Source organism: Melospiza melodia, chromosome 6, assembly GCF_035770615.1.
Source record: "Melospiza melodia melodia isolate bMelMel2 chromosome 6, bMelMel2.pri, whole genome shotgun sequence".
Classification (NCBI taxonomy): domain Eukaryota; kingdom Metazoa; phylum Chordata; class Aves; order Passeriformes; family Passerellidae; genus Melospiza; species Melospiza melodia.
The window spans coordinates 54,143,401-54,163,870 of record NC_086199.1 but is presented as its reverse complement, the minus strand read 5'-3'; the positions used below and the strand labels follow the sequence as shown (position 1 = coordinate 54,163,870).

The following is a 20,470-nucleotide window of genomic DNA, read 5'->3' as shown; positions in this document are numbered from 1 at the left end:
TCATTAGGAGGAAAAAATCCTGTTAGCCGTGTGCCTTCTAATTTCTGTAATTTTTTATAGGGCCCAGATAACAGAATTAAGAGTTTGGCGCTCCAGTTGAAAACCAGGGCTGACACTGAGTAGTTTGTGGGATCCTTTAGACCAGCATGTCCTAACCTGGAGCAGTTGCACCTATGGCAGAGGTGGTTTATACCTCCACTGCAACCACTTCCAGCACCATAAACTCTGAAATACATTAAAATCTATGCATCTGAAATGATAAACAAATATTTTTACCTTGTCTCCAGTACACAAAAAAAAAAGCTTCATATTCCCAGAAATTCCATATCAGTGCAACCAACGAGCTGAATGTGAAAGGCAAGGGGGCAATAAAGACAGGTTCCAGTTCAACATTCACATAATTAAGAGAAGTCATGACCAATTTAAATAAAATTGTAAAGTCAGTGATTTTTTCACTGCTACCAGCATTTTGGGCTAAACTGGCCATGCTTGGACAGAATTGCTGAAAATAATGGTGTTGGGAGGCAGGAGAGCTGTTAAGATGGACATTTTGTCTTGCAGGTAAGCAAAATTTGGAGTAGACTTAAAATAACTCAAGAGCTTACTGCAATTAGAGAAATGGAGAGGGAGAATATATTTCAGAAAATAAGGTAGAGTTGCCACCTCCTTTCTGATGTTAATGAGACTGTGAAAAACCGTGATTAGTCAGGATTTTTAAAGGGATATGTGAAAAATTCATGTCCCCTTTTCAGCTCTTTAGTGCAAAATACTAGAAAATCAAAGTTTCTCACTCCACACTGTAGTTTTAAAGCTCTTGGAGAAGGAATAAAGATGTTTTCAGAAAAACTTTATGCCATTGGTGAGACCTCATTTGTTTTGAGACAGAAATTCAAACTTACTTGTAAGTTATATACTAAAAGTATAAAATTTTTTGTCATAAAAATTTGCAGTGTGTTTAACATTGATTTAATCACTGCTCTTCTGTACGATGCAGACTTGTAAGTGAAATAGTTCCATCTATAAAGCTGAATGTGCAGGCAGGGCTACTCACACTCCTTGTGGTCAAGAATGTGTTTATTTTCCAAGGAATGCAGGACAGGAGGGTGATAATTCGTCTTGCTCATCATAGCAAACAGGATGGGATGGAAAACTTGAGGGATCCCTTAAAACTAATCTGAAACTAATATTTGGCACCTGTCCTGAAATCACCAGTTTCTTTCCCCTATTTTGTAGCTTATTTTTGTTTAGACTCTCTTGGAGCAAGTGGAGTTATGATACCAAAATGTACTGTGAGTTTAATAATTGTTTTAAAGACTTCCAATGTCAAACTACTACCTTAAAGGGCTTGTAGCACATTTAAAAATTGTTAATAGAACACTTTCTGTTTATTTTCTTTTAAACCCAAGGTGTGATTGAAGTCACTTCCCTTGTTCTGCCTTTGTCACTTAGCCTGTTTGATAACCCTGAACATGTTCCTCTCCTTAGTACCAAGGTTGTCTGTGATAATAATGACCAATTTGAGCAAAAACAGCAGGGAAATTATGAATTTTAAAAAAAATATTAAAACCCAGTGGATTTAACATCTATATTTAATTTTCCTTTTATCTAAATATGTTAAGATGATTAGGGAGAAAATTCCTGTTTCTCTGTGGTTTGGTGGTAACATCTGAGGGTGGAATTGCAGCTGGTTTGGGGTAGAAAAATACAAACCTAAACAGTGGAGTGTTTATTAGATAAATATCCTGGTAACCTAAACATATGTGAGTGTTTGGACAGCCTGTTTGCCCAAGGCTCATCGTATTAGCAATGAATATTAATATTTCCACAGTCCAGGCTCACATTGCTCAAATGCTTGATAAATAAAACTGAAAATTGCTGATAAGTATCAGGTGCAAGTGGAGTGTGTTGGAACCCAAAACATTCCTGTGCTAGGTGGAACATTTGTGTGAAGGGGTTAGAGGGACTCTGGGCTCTAAAACTCTCCTGTTCCATAGCCTGCATGTCTGATTTTTCACTTGGTCATGTGTGATGTTTGAAATGATTGCTTATTTTTAAAAGAGAAATGAAATTAATTAATACAGAGAAATTAAGCTTTTATTTTAAAGTTCATTTTGCCACTTTCCTCACTCACATTGGTTTTTTGTTTTCTCTCTACTAGTGCACATGTGAAAGAATAATAACATTTCTCTTAAAAAAAGGCTAAAATACTTGGGTTTTTGTGAATGTGTATAAATACATTCATACATGGATATGGTACATATATGCCCTATATATACATTTGCTTAGGATTATGAACTTACCACTGACTTTTTTTATTGCCTTCATATCCTATCCTGAGATTCCTACATAACATAGAATCAGACTTTTACTGGATGATTTCTCTCTACAGGAAGGTGACTTCTGGGTTTGCTGTATCAATATTTTACTTGTTGCAGTTTCAGCAACTTAAGGTGCAACCAGGAAACAACCTACAAGTACCAATAGCCAAATCAATTTATTTTAAAAGTATTACTTTAGATTGGCTACTCCCTTCTCCTGCACACCAAAAATCATGATAATAAGCATAATTAAAATCTGAGTAAAGGAATGTGAACTGGGGGGGAGAGAGACAAAGTTTCTCCTTGGCCCTACATAAAGAAATTGTGCAACTACTGTGCAGTTCTGTTGTGAAATTCAATATTTCTCTTTTAAGCCTATATTTTTTGGTAAAGTTTTGTAGCATAAACTCACTGAAGTGTATAGCACTGTTAGTCTCTTTAAGATAGTTTGCTTCTTGAAATGATGATTGATTTTTGATTTTTTAAGCAGCACCATCTTTCTGACTTCCTAATTCTTACTGAATCCCTTCCTGGCTGACATTAGTGTGGGTTTGGGGACTTAGTGAAGAACTGCTCTTTTTTTACCCAGGGTATCAAGTATTCAAAATCCAATAAAGATGGCTTGATTCCTTGTTTAGAAGTGTGAATGAAACACCTTTTTTAGGTGGAAGATGTACTGTGAGGTTTTACTGGAGCCCGTGATTCCCTCAGTGTGCAGTACAGATCCAGAACTGGAGAATATGTCCATGTCTTTAAAACAGCCACAGTTTGACATATTCCTCTTTCATCAGCAGATTTCAAAGCAAAATCTGCAGCCTTGCTGTTCTCATGATCAAAGAGCTCTACAAGATGTTTACTAGCTCTGGAGAAACAGCACTGCTACAGGAGATTGGAAATACAAATATATGGATATGGGGAGGTTCCAGGAGTATTGCTGGAGCATCCTTTATTTCCTGTTCCTTTGTCTGGCTTGATCATGGCCAGCTGAGGAAGTCACAGCTATGCCAAGTTTACCAAGGAGAAATTAGACCATGTCCTTTCTGTTGCAATTTGAAATGGTTTGCCAGAAATTATAAAGCCAGAGAGGAACACAGTGCAAGCAGGGGAATGGTGATCTTGTCTGTCTTCTCTGGGTTTTTGTTGGAGTGCCAGCTGTGCCAGTCAGGCACTGACACACAACCAATTTTTGTCTGTTTGTCTGTGCCTGTGAAGTTTCTGCTCTTGGATTTCTTTGGGAGCACCTGTGAAGCTGAGTCCATAGGTAGTACTAAACATTTTGCTCCATGCTGCACTTCCATATGCAGCCCTGATTTTCCAGGTTTTTTTTAATGAAATAGCAGAATGACTTGGAGAATTTTTAGTTCTAAGTGATTCTCTTCATCTCTTCTCTGTCATATTTTAATTATTGTACCATGATTATACTCCTTGGACTGGTCTCTTCAGCTGCCCAGTAAGGAATTTATCAATTTAAAGTTTGCTGCTCTCCAGTATTTCTATTTTAATGCTAGGTTCTATCTGCCGTGAGGAAAGTGCTGAGGCACTGACCCATCTATTGGAAATATTTTCTTCCTCCCAAACACAGCTTGCTATAAACTTCCAGATAAACATGTGTTCTAAAGGAAAATCATTGAATTTGTCATATAAGACATGAGCATTGCTCAGCTGTACAGAGTGGGCCAATCCCCCAGTTCTGGGATCCTAGGATGCTGTGAAGGGAGAGGTCCCTGTGAGTTTCACTCTTTAGTTGGCTGCATCCCACTGTTTCTGTTTGGGCTGCCAGTGGGTTTTTTAGGGACAGGCTGTGTATTTCCCTGTCTGCTGTGCACAGAACCCACTCGCTGCTGGAGCTGCTGCCTCTTGAGCAAGTGATGATTGCTACTCTGCCTGACACAGGAGAGCTGTGGGAGCTCTTCTGTGAGACCTAAAAGTGGATGATTGATGCCTGGGAAACTTGAGCAATCACACAAAGTGTCTTCATTAATCTTTAAGGCATTAATTAGTAAGATTAGCCAATTTTCCTGAAGCCATTAGAGTAGTTGACTATAAATTGTAAGGTTGACCCCTTCCAGCAGTAACAGGAAATGTTTTCCTACTGAAAGGTTGCTATATCCTACAATAAGGTTTGCTATAGACATAATTTCCATCTTATGTGGTATCAGGACAGGTTACTTCCCAAAAAAAGGGAAAGAATATTTTTGATGTGCCTTTAACAGGGATTGACTGTTGGATAATGCACAAAGGACTCCTCCTGTTGAACAGATTTCCCAAATGCCCTTCTCTGGCTTCAGCATAACCACCATAAATTGGCCATCTTGTCCTGGAAGGAATTAGTGTGACTGCTTCCAGACATTGCATATAAATTTATGGAATGATTTAGATATCCTTTTATTGCACCTGGCAGAACACTTTATTCTTCTAGGATGTATCTACTTAGATCTTTCAAAGAGATGGCAATTGCAAGAATGCTGAGGAGAAGAAAAAGGGCTAATTAAGAGATTTAGATTCACTTGGCCAGCTGAAAGAAGTGAACCTGGAGAGAGCAAGGTCCACTTCTCACTCAAGGGGAGAGCAAGTCCTTACTGAAGGGCTTGTGGGCTGCTGAAGCTAAAAAGGTTGAGTTATGTTTCCAGGGCATCAGGGAAATAATTCCTTTTTACATTCATTTTTTCCTCTCCTTAGAGGGAGACTGACAATATACCAAATAGCCACTTTTGTTTCCCGATAATGGTGATAATTTTCAATGGATTGTCTTCTACTTGCTGATTTTCAGATTGAAATCAGCAATGAAACACTTGATACAAACTTGCCTAAACACATCCTGTAGTCCTGATAGCCTCCACCTCTGTAATTTAGTATTTTAGTTTGTGGAATAAGTCATGCCTTAAGATAGGGTGTAGTTATCCCTGATGAGAACAGGAAGCCAGGTTTTGTGGGCCTGCCTCCAGCAGGAACCTGCACTCCAACCTTTATTTTCTTCATACAGGTCTTTATGAAAGATTTGACATTTCTCCTTCCTTCCTCAGATGTTATCCTAATGGGCTGTTAGCAAAGCAGAAATTCCTGCTGTTTAGAAAAGCCCACACAAATGACGGTTGTTATGTGGAACAGTGCTGAGTTCAAAACTCACATATCTGTCTGACCACGGGCAAATCCTTCTATTTCCCTTTCTGCATTGGTCAATCTGTAAAATTATGGAAATATGTACACCTCTGCACACTTCTTGAGCCTTAGGTTGTTAAGGAAACTACATGAGCTGATGAATAAGCATGTTTTCTAATGCTTACTGCTTGAGTAAAGCAGAGATTTACATTGACTGTTATTTTGACCTGAAGTTTTATGATTGTGCTCCACACAGAAATGTCCTGCACTTGGTAGGATGCCTTTTGCATTTAACTTTGCCTGCAATGAATCTTGGCCTCACACAGCCCAAAGTCAAAGCAGCGTTTGCCCTATTTAAATAATGAGCTATTGATTTTAGAATTACTCATTTTATTACCATCATATGGAACTGGTCATATTCCGAGGACTCATCTCTGAAATGGAAGCCTTTGAATTTTGTTTGGGATGGGACAGAAATGGACTTCAGGGATTTTACTTATTGAAATTTGGCATATCACAGATAAGAGGGACTGCCTGGCCTCATGCAGAACTGTGCATTTTACTGAAAGACCCTGGGAAGAAATTCCTCTTCTTGCTTGAGCTCAGGCCTCAGAGCAGCTCCTAATGTAATGCCACCTTCATTTGTCACTGGTTGCTGTACCCTGTGTTCTGCTGCTGAGTATTTACAACACCTCCAGGATCAAAGAGACGCTGCCAAGAAGGCTCATAGGGAGAAATTTTGACCTAGTTTTACATTTGGCACCACTTTTCCTGCCAGGAGCAGGTGGACTGTGAGCAGACCTTCAGTGGAGAGTCCACCCTGGCTGGCACAGAGAGCCCTGGCATGGTAAAGCCAGCAAAAAGCAGCACTGCAAAGAGTCAGAGGTTAAACCCTGCCCCTCTTCTGCTTCCTCTTCTTGGGAATGCAAATTTTCTGGGAGAAAGGGTGTGCAGGTTGTAAATTCAGTTCATTTTCTTGTGTGCTTGTTTGTCTTCCCCCTTTTTCCTGCTGCTGGTTCTTTGCTCTGCAGCACTGAGGTGTGTGGGGAGAATCAATTTGCTTTCTGTGGTTGCTTGAATAAGTTTAAGTTACTCAAGCCATAGGATTTTTGCAGGTTCCCAACTTCTAGGGAGCATAAATGAGAAGAAATGCTGTGCATCTGATTTTTTTCAAGCCTATCCTTTTACTATCCAGGCTGTGATGCTGTTCTCTTTATGACTGCAACTCTATATTAGAAAGTTGTATTTGTCAAATAAGAGATCAGTTTGTGTGTTTTCTCACCAAGAACCATGTTGTGCTTCTCCCTCCCTTCCCTCTCACCTCCCCCTTGCACGTAATTTTGTAAAATGTTGGCAATTTTGCATCCCCAGTTTGAGTACATGAACTGAAGTATAAAACTGGGTACTTTATGGGATGGATGCGCTGTACATGAGAAGAAAATCAGGTGGTTTTTATACCCTAAGGGTATCTGTACATTAGGATGAAGTGAGCCTGACTTGACAATGCCCATCCATTTCATTAGGTGGCTCTGGAAGGACCCTGGATGCCTTTTTTTTTTTTTTTTTTTTTTTTTTTTTTTTTTTTTTTGATGTAGGCCAGGAGAATTGATCCTGAGTTTGCTGAGCTGATAAACTTCTGAATTCTGTATGGAAATGAACTGACACAAGGGTGGGATTTAGGGAGGGGACACAAGGGGGTTCTTTGAACCAAACTCTTGCTATAATTAGCAGCTCAGAAGTTGCCTTCTAAGCTCTATTAAGCTATTGATTAATTACAAGGAAACTTGAAGGGAATGGGTTTTATTAATTTGACCAAGTATTAAAAAAAAGTAACACTGTTGACTCTTCAGTGGATAAGTACAGGGACCCACCTTGAGAACGTGGTGGTGAAATGAGGGAAATCAGCCAATGCACTGGCAGGAGCAGTCAGTTTCTAGAACAGCAGGATGTTGATGGAGAGCTTCAGTGGGCTCTGAGAGCTACATATTCCATCCCATCCTGATATCCCTTAACAGGGTGTTGGGCTTTCTCAAGAAGCAGAAGTTTAACTATAAGAACAGGAAATGTCTGAAAGACAAAGTAAATTACAATAAGATGAGAATACAAAAGCTGTGGGTGCTGATGGAAACCATCTCTTGCCCACAAAGTCACTGCTGTGGCAGCTTGAATTCATGTGTAGTGTTAAACACTCTGCAATTTGGAAAGCAACCTTACATCATTGCTTCAGCAGCCATGGGAAGTTTCATCCTGCAGAGTTGGAAAGGCACCAAAAGGATGGTCTGTGATGCATGAAAAATCTGGAGTTTGGAGGCTGTCCATTGGTGTCCTGATATCATCATCCCGCTCTTTGTTCAGAGCTTTAAATAAAAAGGTCACAACAATTTCTCTTTATTTAGTTTCCTCCTCCTCCTGGGGATTATTAATGGCCCTGAGGCAGATCCATTCTCTCCTTGCATTTACTGCTCTGGGGACTGGATTCTGTACCAGACCAGTGGGAACAGAAGTTGGCTAGTAAAAAATTAAGGAAAGCAAACTTGCTCTTACTCCTTTCTATCTGAACTAGTTCTGTAGGTATTTTAAAGCAGCATAGTTTGCAGTGCTGACAATTCATGAACTTAACCCCTGCAACTCATGCTGTACAATTCTACCTAAAAGTGCATTGAAAATTTTTCCTTTTTTTTCTTTTTTTGCTTTGAGCTTATTTTTAGTAGCTACATGTTTAATGAAAGATATTGAACACCTTAAGGCTTTTACGGATCGTTCCCTGTATCTGAAAGGTCCCATTTTAATGTGCATTTTGTGCATTTTCTTCATCTACCTTCTACTTTTATCTTAGCCAATGACAGTGAGATTCCTAAGGCTACTTTCTCTTTAAGGGAATACTGCTTACATAAATAGCCCTTTATACCATCTCCTTGTTTTATAATATTAATTGTTTATCAGGAGACAGGAAATATTCCTTAGAAAATGTGTTTTCCTGCTTGTGCATGCCTTGTTACTATTTCAATTATGCAGATTCTTGATGCTGTGGAAATTTGTGCTTGATGACGCCAAGGCAGCTGCACGTTGTTAGCATTGTAGGCTGTCAGATGATCATGTGGGATTCTTGCAGCATGCAACATTCAATAGGATTGAAAAAGGGCTTTTGATGCAAGGCATAGCTTTCAGAATATATTTGTGCCTTTTAGTTAGCTAATAGAAAATCATAATTTATTATCTTTAAATTTAAAATGCTGCCTCATTTTTCTTCTGGTTGGTTTCATTTTGGCTTCACTAGAAGATGCATCTGGTACATCCACGATTGAGGAGTTTATTAATGATACTGTCGTTCAGTTCACTTACTTTTTTTCCTTTTAGAGTCCTAGCTAGCCCACAGATTACATGATCACATGTTCATCCAGTCATTCATATAGAACACAAACCACCATGCATGATTTCTTCTTCTTTCTTTTTCCTCTCTGCCTTTTTTATTCATTTTAAGTTGCTTTGTCATGTTCTCTTTTACCATCCAGCTTAGTCTTTGTCTTCCCCTCGCTGCTATTTGTTCTATATTTTCCCATGCTTGGTTACTGCAATATTATTTGATTAACGGGCTGTGATGATGATGAACCTGCACACTGGAGGAGCAGCTACTACAGTGGTGATGAAGGGATGTAATAATGGTCGCTATCCTCGGAATTCTCTCTACAGTGACTGCATAATAGAAGAAAAGGCAGTGGTCCTGCAGAAAAAAGACAATGAAGGATTTGGATTTGTGCTCAGAGGGGCAAAAGGTATGTGCTTCTGTGTGTGTGTGAGTGTGTGTGTGTGTGATGTGCAGTGGCATGAAGAAATTTATACATCTCAGAATATAAGCAGGAATTATTCTTGGTGCACTTGGTTGCTAGACAACAGGATTCTCTGTATGCTATACTACTCCGATGGATTTCGGTGCCTTCTCTCTGAAGCAGTTTGCATTTTTACATGGGAGAAGCACTGCATAATCGTTTTGGGGGGAGAAAGTTTTGCCTGTGTTTTTCTCATGCTGGTGGATGTAGTATTTTGCCATTAATCTGTTCTGCTGTGCAGTTTACTTAACTGTGGGGAAACCTGCTTTCCTCATAAAAACTGCTGCTTTATTTCAAACACCAGCCTGATTGAATAGGGCTGTGAATAGGAATAGACATGAGAGGCATGTTTTGTTTAAAATAGGTGTGGATCTTCTGCAAGGTGACATTGGTGCAGTTTTAGTATGAAAATATGATCTTTTTTTATATCTTGAGAAGCTGCACGTATGTTGCATGGCCTGTAGTGTGCTCATTTTAAAAGCTGTTCATATGTTAAGCTGCACGGCACTTCTCTGTAGGCTAAAATCCATCACAGTGGCATTTGTACCAGTTAAAAAAAGCATTCTATTTAATGCTTTGCTTTTTAACTTGCAGTGCAGTTTGCTCCCATTGTATTTTAAAAAAGAATATATGTATGTGATGGTATGTCCCATCTCTTGCTCCCCCTCATTTCACATGGGTTCTCCCTTGCCTTGCTTGAGCATGAAAATTATTCCATGTCTTCATTCCTGGGACATGGCTTTTGCTTTCCCTGTTCCCCACCCCTAAACCTAGACCGGTGCCACTGTGGATTTGCAGGGCTGGGAAAGCTTTGCCAGTTTTTTAGCCAAATGAAATGTCTGGAATTGAAGCAGGGAAGCCCAAGGCACTGCCTTATCTCTGAGTGTTGGTGTGGGTTATCAGTGCTTTGAGCAGGGCTCACTCCCTCTGGCTGAGCCCAGTGGTTTCCCCCAGATTTTCTCTGTAGCAGCAGGGGCAGCTCAGGTGAAAGACCCAAGGACTTTTCTGCCTGTGTGTGTACGTGACACAGAGGGGCAGGCAGGGCTGTCACAGGGTCAGCTGTGCCTCCTCTCCTAAAAAGTGGTCTCTTCTTTGTTATGCACATCTAAATTTAGAAGGGGAAAAAAAAATCTGCTTGTTTTTTTTTTTTTTTTTTCATGCTTTGCCACCCATCCCATCCCCCTAGTTTGGCCAGATGCTCTCTCCTGGCTCCAGCACATAATTCATTTTTAGGTGGATGTTGCCAGTGTTACAGCATTCTGCCAGGCACACAAAGGGGTTACTTGAGCCAATACTGAATATCCTGGAATATCACAACCCAGTTATTGCCCGGTGCAACTTGATTTGGTTTGTGCCAGGAAAGGAGCAGGTATTTCCCCCTCTGGAAGGAAGACCTGTGGATTGCTATTCCAGGGGGTTGCACTCTGTCCCGAGCATCCTGATCTCCCGTGAGGCACATCCCTCTCACTTCCAGCACCCACCATTTTTTAACCCTAAATTGGAATGGCCAATGATAGGCCTGTAGTCAAGTGGTATTTGCAAGCACTCCATAACTTTCTTTTTTTAATGTGGTATTTATTTTTAAAGCTGACACACCAATTGAAGAATTCACCCCAACTCCAGCCTTTCCTGCTTTGCAGTACTTGGAATCTGTGGATGAAGGGGGAGTAGCATGGCAAGCTGGCCTGAGAACTGGAGACTTTTTGATCGAGGTAGGAGATCCTGAAATTTGATTCTCAGTGCTCTGTTGGGGTAAGAGTAATGTTCCTGGTGGAGAATTGACTCTGGAAAAAGTGTGGGATGCCTCTGGGCAGCAAGTCCTGTGGGCTAACACCAGTGATGTGCTTCACTTGATCCATTTAAAACTTCATGCAGCGTTCAGAAAAGCAGTGACAGAGAACAATGGTTAGGCTGACTGGGAATTTTCTGGTTGCTCTTTTTGTCCTTTGGGAATACACTCTGAGATATCTGGGAGGTTCTACTCTTCTTCCAGTTATTGAAATTTAGATGAATTTCAATATTTACTGTGGGCTATCAGTTGTGGTTTCTTCTAAATATTTTTGGGGAGTAACCAAAATTAATGACTTTTTATGCAACTGTTTCTGCTCTCAGAAATATCCATGGTCCAGTGGCGTTTAGTAACCATGGAGAATAAAGCAAATTACTTTGGCTTGAAATTGAATTTTTCCAATGCTACACTGAAACACAAAAAAAAAGGCAATGAATGTTATTGCTGTATAACTTACTTTATAAAAAGGGTATATTTAAATTGTTCATTCGTGCCAAAAATATCTTCATGTTTGATATTTTGGAGGATTTTTTGTTGGTATTTTAGGTATTGTTTAAAAAGTTGGTTCACCTTTTGAGTGTTGCTGACCAGTTTACAGCAAAATCATGATTTGGGATTTTTCTTCTTCTTCCCCCCACAACCTCTTCATGACCAACAAAGGGATGCTGTGCTTCTGTGAAATTGGGTACTGAAAATAGGTCTTTTGGGATGGATTGGTCAAACCCTGTCTGTAAGATCTATTGATTTTACATTATTTGATGTCTTGATCTTCAGGCCCATGTATAGTTTGGTAAAATACTTCTGGTATTACAATGTTTATTTCTGCAGAGCTGGCTTTTGCATGCAGGAGAGGGTACAACACGCAGCTTTTTTTGGAGCGTGCCTTGAACTCCCATGGTGATTGAATTTAAATAGTTGCACCACTTCCTCACGCTGTAGCCGTGAAAGAACAGGCTTTGCAGGCTTCTAAAGTAAATAGATATGCATTTTTATCTCTGTCTTCAAGCACATTTCCCTTGCTGTTTGTTTACTTAAGGAGCAGCATTCAGCGTTAGAGACCAGCTTACAAATGGAACTGCTGCGATCCCTGGGCAGGGATCCTGCCAAAGCTCTCCCTGTCCCTCTTAGGTGGGGCTTGAAACAAGGCTGTGTTTTTAGAGGTGGGTTTCTTGTTGGGCTTTTAATCCAAGGGAAGCATGAAGAGTCTGTACTGGCAGATTGCACAGATAGAATTGATGGTGAACAATGTGCAATTTAATTCATTATGGAATGACAAATATGCTCATGGATTTTTTAAAGATCTCTGAAGGGGTGGAAGAAGGCTGGGTAGCTGATTCTGCACAAAGCTTTACTGTTTTTTTGGCAAATGAGAGAAGAATTATAATTAATTGTCTAGACAATTTACTCCTAGCCTTAGCTTAGAAGAGCAGCTAAACATGCACATACAGTGCTGAATCAGGAGGACGTTAATCCATACTCCAGCATATTTGTAATTAATTCTGAAAGAAGCCATTATTACATGCAAATCAAATCCATTTCTGTGTAATTTATGTTCATCGGGGTTATTCCGTTCTGAATTTTGCAACTTAATTAAGAGGATGTGATAATCCTGAGAAATGACAACTTGGCTGCTGCAGGACACTTTTCTGTTGGAGAAAGGCAGGATTTTTGTTCTGTTTTATGGCCAACATGCAGTGCACAGCCCTGACTGGATGGAGAAAGCCATCTTTAGAGGTATTTACAGTGATGCAAAAGGCTGTTGAAATAGAAGTCCACCTGCACTTCCAGGAATGCCAAGCTACTTTGTCTTTTGTGTTGAACTAAAAGATTAAATTTACATGCCAGCAAGTGGTTGTATGCCCTGGTGTAGTCAGCCTGCCTTGCTGCTAAATTATTTCTCCCATGACCCTGAAGTTTATGCTGCTGTGTGTAAGTGCCACCTCAAACATTTGTAAGTAATATCAGGCATTTATCATAAATGTCACATGAATAATAAAAGAGTTAATGGGCAACCAGGATCCTAATTAGTGCTATTTTTAACACTCGTGGCAGGCGCTGGGTGTGAGGGAGGGGAGAGCTCAGTTTGGCAGGGGGCAAAATGAGAGGCAGAGCAGATGCTTCATTCTTGCTTCAGGAGGTTTGGTGGTTCAGGGTAATGGAGATGAGGGGAACCTCACTATGGAAAGACAGGTTTGACAGGGAGATAGACCCTTTCTTTGCAGAGCACGAGGGCAGGAGGACAGGCCATCATTTCTTTGTGTGCAGTTATGGTCTGGAGTCTTCTGGAGGAGGGAAAACTTCAGTATCAGCTGTAAGGCACTATAATAATTCATGTTTGGGGTTGATATATGTGGAGCAGAACAAATAAAAGATTGATACAAAAAAGCATGTAAAGGTTCTGTTTTGCTCCAGCAGATAAATGGAGTAGGGATTACCTGGAACAGCTGGCATTGTATCATATGACTGAGTTTTTATCAAATGTGCAGCTCCTGATTTGTCCAATCTGTACAACTAATTTTAACATGAGACTTCAGAGATGAACATTACACTTGCCCTTGGAAACAGTGCTCACAGAGTCTCCATGGAAATTTCTGACAGTGTGTGGTTTGTCTCCTCCTTGCTTCAAACCCAGCCGTGGTTTTTGTGATAAAAATTGTAAAGTGTGTAGTGGCTTTCCTGGATAGAGCACAGGGCAAATGTACTGGAAAAGTGCAGGAGTAGTTTCAGAGCCGAAGGAGTGAGGTAGAGGCAGCTGTCAATAGATCTGAATTTTCATAAGCAATTTAAGAGATGCCAATGCAATGTGATTTTTTTTTTTCCCTTAGCTTTGATGAACAGTCAGAAAACAGGGATGGTTATGATTTGGTTGTTATAGCTGACATTTTACAGCTTGCTCTATGTGTTATTTTTCACTATTTTAGCTGATGTTTTCTTGAATCTTGATATCAGCCTGATTAAAAAGGTAGATAAAAGTAAAGCAACATATTAGGCCAAATGCTAAATACTGCAGTCTCCATTAGAAAGGGGTTTAAAAATTACAACCATCACTAATTCCTTTGTAGGTCATTAATAACTCATCAGTGACTGGATTTCTAGACTATAACTCTTCAAGTTTGGAAAAATTCAGTGAATTCTGCCTTGAGACATGACTTAAGGTGGGGTTGTGTTGGAGATTTGCTTTGGTGACATAAACAAGTCTAACAATTTTTGAGTAAAGAAACCCATTAAACAGGAAGGCCTGTTTTACCTCAGAATAGAGTTTAGTGGAGGGTTTTAGTGTGGTAGGATATAGAATGTCTTTTAAAATTAACCCCCAGTGGATTACTAACTCTCTGTTCTTGTTGTCCCCATGAGTGTGCAGCTGTTCTGCAGGTGTTTCCTGATGTGGCTCGTGGGGATTTTCCCTGTCACACAAACAATAATGTTACACTATCAATACTCAGAAAGCCAAGTTAATTCTGTAATATTTTACCAGAACAATGCATTTGTTCTCTAAATGAGGCATTGCAGTTTGCATTATTGTGCCATAAAATCTCTTATTTTTCTAGAGAAATTGAAATGTTATTGTCTTTGGAATAGCATGGCTGCTTATTTACATTCCAGTTAATATGTAAACTAGATAAACCTGGTAAATTATTCATTTAAAAAATAAAAACAAAAGGGCAAAATTCAAGGTTTAATTTGAGGCTGAAAACCAGAGATGGTATATGAAGAAATGTCATTGTTTTGCTGCAGAACTGGTACCTGTGCTAAAACATGCAAAATATCTGTAGTATAACTGCCTGCATTTCTTCATCCTCAAAAGCTTATACAATTTACTAGTGCAAACTTTTCTTTAACTGGTTTTGGGTAGAAAAAAATTTATTACAGCATTATTTTATCATTGTATTAAAGATATGTCCTCTGACTGCATGTAAGAAGCAGCAATAGACATTTAAAAAATCTGAAATATTTTTAAAAAAACCTTCATACACAAATGAAGCCTTTTTAGGAATAGGTTACTGGGTTTATTCCAGTAAGCACTTTATGCAAACTTGAAAACAGCTGTAAGAAGCAAACTTTGGACTTTATTGTTGTAGCTTAAACTCTAGTAATTATTAATATTTTTAGCAATGTTATGCCTTGCATTGGTATTCAGTGGTGGGGTGAATTAGTGGTTTTACAAAGCCTGCTATTACTGATTCCAATTCTTGTAGCAAGAGAGAAACCTTCCCATCCTTTGATAATCTTCATTAATTACCCTCTGGGTGTGTTTTCTCTTATTTCTAGTGTGAACTCTGCTTGCTTCTACCACCAGACAGAAATCTAATTTTTTTTTTTTTTTCCTCATGGGCAGACTCATAAGAACCACAATACTTTTTTCTCTCTTGGAAATAAGTGGAGGCTTTGTTAATGGCTCTGTAAGAACCAGGATTCCCACGTTGCAGCTCAAAGTTTGCTCCTCTCCTTCCAGCACTGTGGACACCAGCTCCATGCAGTGCTTAATAAGAGCGCTGTGTGTAGGAGGAAGAAAGCAAAGCCAACGTTCTCAGTACATTTCTGGGGGCTGGATTTTAGCTCTCACTCCTAGGCCTTTCTGGGGGACCAGCAGAGGCAGGTCCACGTTGGTTCAGTGTCTTGCAGGAGGATTTTTTTGTTGCCAGCTTGGCTGCTGCTCCTGCCCAGCCAGGGAGCCTCCTGTTTGGCAGGAGAATAGCCAGGCTGGGAGCTGCTCTGTTCCTAGACAGCACCTACTCTGGGCTTGGACCAACTCTACAAACCTCTTTTTAATGATGAGAGGCTTGCCAAAGCTGCAGCAGCACTGCAGTGTTGGAGCTCCTGGAGAGGGAGTTCCTAGCCAGGGCAGGGGCTTAGAACTGAATGGGCTTTGGTTCCTTCCAACAAAAACCATTCTAGGATTCTTTAGGTACGTACATAGCACCAGGCTGGGCACCACTGTTTTTTAATCTGTGTATTTAAATGGCACACAGTTTGATTTAACCAACCATTAGAGGAAAAATCTGATTTCTGTTAAACAGTTACTCATCATCCTCTTGGTGACATCAGGAACTTATGTCTATTAAGCACCAGGAAGCCCCTGACACTGCCTAAAATGCAAGCTCTCAGACTCAAAAAACCCCTTTCTTCCTGTTTTGCTTTTGGAATTCTCCTAGCTACAGATGTACTGGAGGATTGCGACAATGGGCTCTTGGAAAAAGAGCAGCTGTGGTACAAGCGTGGAACAGCCTGGTGTATCTGTGCAGCATCTGACTGGGGGAATTAATTTTTTCACTTAATGGAGAAGTGTTTTACTTTCTCTCCACTTAAATTTGGTAACTGAGGGTTTGGGTTTGCTTGTTTTTTTTCTTAATTTGTTTTTAGTGGATGGTAGCACCTTCATGACATTGTTGTGCCCTCAGAGTGCTTTGGATGTGCACAAACCCACTGTAAATAGCTGTTTCTGATTGTTATTTTCTGTTTTTCCCATGTATCCTCTAACCCATAGGAAGTGATCAGTGTGCTCATTAAAAAGAGGAACAAATCTTGGTTAATTTTTAAAATACATTATTAAGACTATTTTCTTTTTGACCTAGATGGAAATGGGCAGACAGAAAATAATTTGGTTCTTAAAGGATCTGTTATTCACATACAAGCAAGTAATATGCTTAAAAAATAAGAACAGAGAGCAGATAAAAATGAAAGTCCTTTGCTTTCTAGACTGTGAGCAGAACTGAGAAGCATTTTCCTTTAGCCTTGACTCTCCATGAGGTGTATACTGGGCTTCTGGTTCCCCAAAATTCAACAAATAGCTCTTTGAAACTCAGAACTCATTTTTATGCTTCTTAGAGAGGAGGATTTGCTAGAAATTGTGATGATAACAGCAGCAACGTGCAGAACTGACTCTGTGTCCATTCAGTTCTCCATTTTCAGTTTTAAGGCATTTTGGCCTGGATGCTGCAGAGTTTTAGCAGAATTTCCTGACATTCCTATCCTGAGGGATTCTGCCAAAGCTCGTGGGACTGCATGTGGAGTGTGGAGATATCCACAGGGAGCTTTCTGACTCCTAGTGAATAAGAAAACCACTGTTTCCCCAAATTCCTACTACAAAATCCTCTAAAAATAGCAAATTTGTATAAAGTTGAGCTGCTTAGTATAAATAGCCAGTTCATGGCAACCTAGAAGCCATCCAGTGGCATCCAGCCACCTTGGCCATCCTGTGATTCACATAAAGCTCAGCTCTGGATGGTCTTCACTTGTGCAGAAATCTGTCCAGCCTCTCTTCAAATAGCACAGGACTAACGCATCTCTTCCATTTCCAGCTCTCAGGTGTTGGAGTTAAGTATTAAAACTAACACCAAATAAATAAATGCCATTTTTGTGGTGTGGTTGGGCAATTACCACAAGACATTCTATTAAAATTAATTTCCCTGAAGGCCGTTGGCTTTTTTTAGTCTCTGGATACTATGGAAACCTGGTTGCTGGATTGGAGCTATATGAAAAACACTACTTGTGCCTGGTATTTAAGGGGAGAAAATACCATTTCTTTTAATTGCAGGATGATGCTACAAACCTGCAAAACTGCAGGTGAGGGAAGGCAGATGAATTGTTTCAAATGGTGGAGAAAGAAGTGGCAAACTCCTATTGCTTAGGACAGAACTAATCTAAAAATCTGGAATTTTTCCTTCTTTATTTTCTTTGTTTTTCCTTTTTCTGGGGGAGGTGCATGCATCTTACAAGCAGGAGAAATACTATCACGTGTGTGTGTCATGGTTTCTTCCTTTGTTTATGGACAGCTATCTTTTTCCTGTTCTGAGGCTGCAAATCAATTTGGCTGACACTGAAATGCTCAGTTCACCTGCTGTGTTTCATGAGCCACAAGTCTGTGCAGAGGTTAAAAGGAAGAGTAGGAACATCTGATCATCATAGGCTTCATGAGCAGTAACCTTCCCTATCCCAAAAATTCAAGTTTTCTGAAAAAATAGCTTCACTCATGGACCCCTACTAGGAAAATATATCTTTGCTATTATCTCCAAATCAGAAAAAGCAAATGAGAACTCTGTAGGTGGACATGTACTGTATTTATTTAAGGGTTTTTGGTTGGATTTCCTCAGTGTCATCCCCTTTTAACCTTTACTGTGGAATGAGGTTCCTAAACTGTTCTCGAGATTTCAGAGGGGTTAAATAAATCCCCAGTGTTGGTACACACAGCAGGCTCCCCACGGCTTCTGTGTGGGTGCTAAGAACTGCAGAAACACTTGATTTGAAGACATTCTGAACTTTTGGGTCTGATCTAGCAGAAGCTCTGCATTCCTTTGATTAAAATTCCTTTTATATCCAATCTCTAGCATGTGTCCTCTACAGAAGACTGGGTTCAGATTTAATCCATTAATTACTTTAAAAAAGGCAGGAGAAGGCTTCCATCCCCATTGCTGTTCTCCTGCTAAGATGGCTAATGGTAAATACATGGGGATATTCAGTGTTGGAGTTATCCCAATAAAGGGTGGCCATCCCACTCAGAGCTGCTGTGCTCCTCTGAAATTACTGTGCAGCTCTGCAGGACACCAGTAAGGGAGAAGGTGGCTTTCCAAGGAATCCCTGCCTAGTTTTTTTTCTCTTCCTTCAAAGCATTTCCCATGCCTTGTAACTGTATGGCTCAGCAAATTCATCCAATAAGCAAATTGAAATGTACTTTAAAATCAATCAGATTAGAAATAACATTTTGCATCCTGTTGTGCCACTGATAGCAATCTTCAGAGACTCTTGTATACGACAACGAAGAATAATAATCATTTATCATTACCTCATTTTTGCCTCATATATTCTGGCAGCTGTCTGGGGAGGTGGATTTCTTGTTCTCATCTTGTGGTAGAAAGTTTTCACTTGTTAGAAAAACATAATTTTTCTATGGTCAAAATTGACTCTCCTGTGTTGTCTTCATGGCCAAGTGGTGACTCCTGGGTTTTGGGTTCTGGATGTGGCTGCACTTGAAGCTCTCTGAGAGCTTTGCTGATCAGAGCACTGGAAATTGTCCTAGCAAATGCAAGGATGTTTCTCAAGAATGAGTGTGTAGGATGATAGGATAAGAGTACATAGCCGAGTGTTCCTTTATTTGTTGCTGAAGACAAAATTTGAAAGCATAGAGGTTCATAAAAAGAAGTAATGGAAGGGTTTATTTACAGCCTGTTACAAAAAGGGTTGGTTCTGGACAAATATCATACAAAAATCTACAGAGCAGGTACAAAAGTCTTGTGTTGATTATGTTGTATTTTATTTGAAAAAAATACAAGCAGCAAAATCCAAGAATCCTTTTTTTATTTCACCACATCATTCTCTCTGGTATTTTTTACTGCAATTCCTTCTTCCAGAATTGTTCTCCAAACAACTGCTCTTGTTTTTAATGGACTTGACCTGTGACTTCTCAGCACCAGATAGATTTGTGAGGAGCCATGGTCATTGCTGACAGGCTTGTGAGTTGTTAACTGCATCTGGTGTATTTATTTACTGGGGATGATTATGGCTCACTTAAACTCCTAAATTAAAGAGGAAATTGTTTTTAAGTGACTAGCAAAACATCCATTGTAATAATTTTGTGGAAGTTTCTTGGGTTTTTTGTATCAAAATATACTTTATTGACTGTGCCTATTTTGGAGCTGGCTTGTACAAAACCAGATAGAATTGGGAATGAAATTGAAGATGGGTTTTGTCTGGGAGTAGCTCTTTTGTTTGCATAATTCCCTGTGCAATTTTAGAATAGTTTGGAGATATTTAATAAAAATCATGTGCACACCAAAAAAGTGGTGGTTCTTCCGAGCTGGAAATGATGGAGGCAGCTGTTATCCAAGACTCAAAGACTAGGAATATTTAACTCTCCTTTTCCTGCAATTTTTTTTCCTGTTTCTTTGTATCCCAAGCAAACCTCTGCAGAAGTGCTGTTCAGAACTTTGGTCCTTTTGCTCCTGTCTCATGGTATGGCCCCAAACCTGGGTGCCTGAACTCATTCCTATTTGGTCTCCCCAAGGGATTGATCAAGGTGGTTTTCTCTGGAAGGGTCTTGTTCCATGTGTAAAGGTGTGAAAACCTCAGGCCTGAGACCTGGTGCTTCTCTTTGGCAGCTCTGACAGTAAAGAAAATTGCTTGTGCCTTGAATCATAGCAAATAATGCCAAATTGGGCAACTGCTGCCATTTGAAGGCTATGACTGCCACTGCCCCTTCCCCCAAGGGACAGGACAAGAGAGAATAGGCCTCAAGTTGGACCAGGGCGGGTTTAGATTGGATATGAGGCAAAATATCTCCCCAGAAAGAAGGGCCTGGAACAGGGCAGTGGTGGAGCCACCATTGCTGGAGGGATTTAAAAGCCGTATGGAAGTGGCACTTGGGACATGGGTCAGTGGTGGCCTTGGCAGTGTTGTGTTAGTGGTTGGACTCAGTGATCTTTGAGGGTTTTTCCAACCTAAAC

At 40.0% G+C, this 20,470-nt stretch overlaps 1 protein-coding gene across 4 annotated transcripts in view; it reads left to right on the top strand.

Moving 5' to 3' along the window:
• SHANK2 (SH3 and multiple ankyrin repeat domains 2) overlaps positions 1-20,470 on the top strand; it is a 271,165-nt gene that overhangs the window by 147,419 nt on the left and 103,276 nt on the right. For all 4 annotated transcript variants that reach the window (XM_063158210.1, XM_063158209.1, XM_063158212.1 and 1 more), the window contains 2 exons: positions 9,108-9,190; positions 10,832-10,956. In XM_063158210.1, coding sequence (XP_063014280.1) covers positions 9,108-9,190; positions 10,832-10,956 — 208 coding nt within the window. The remainder of the gene's footprint in view (positions 1-9,107; positions 9,191-10,831; positions 10,957-20,470) is intronic.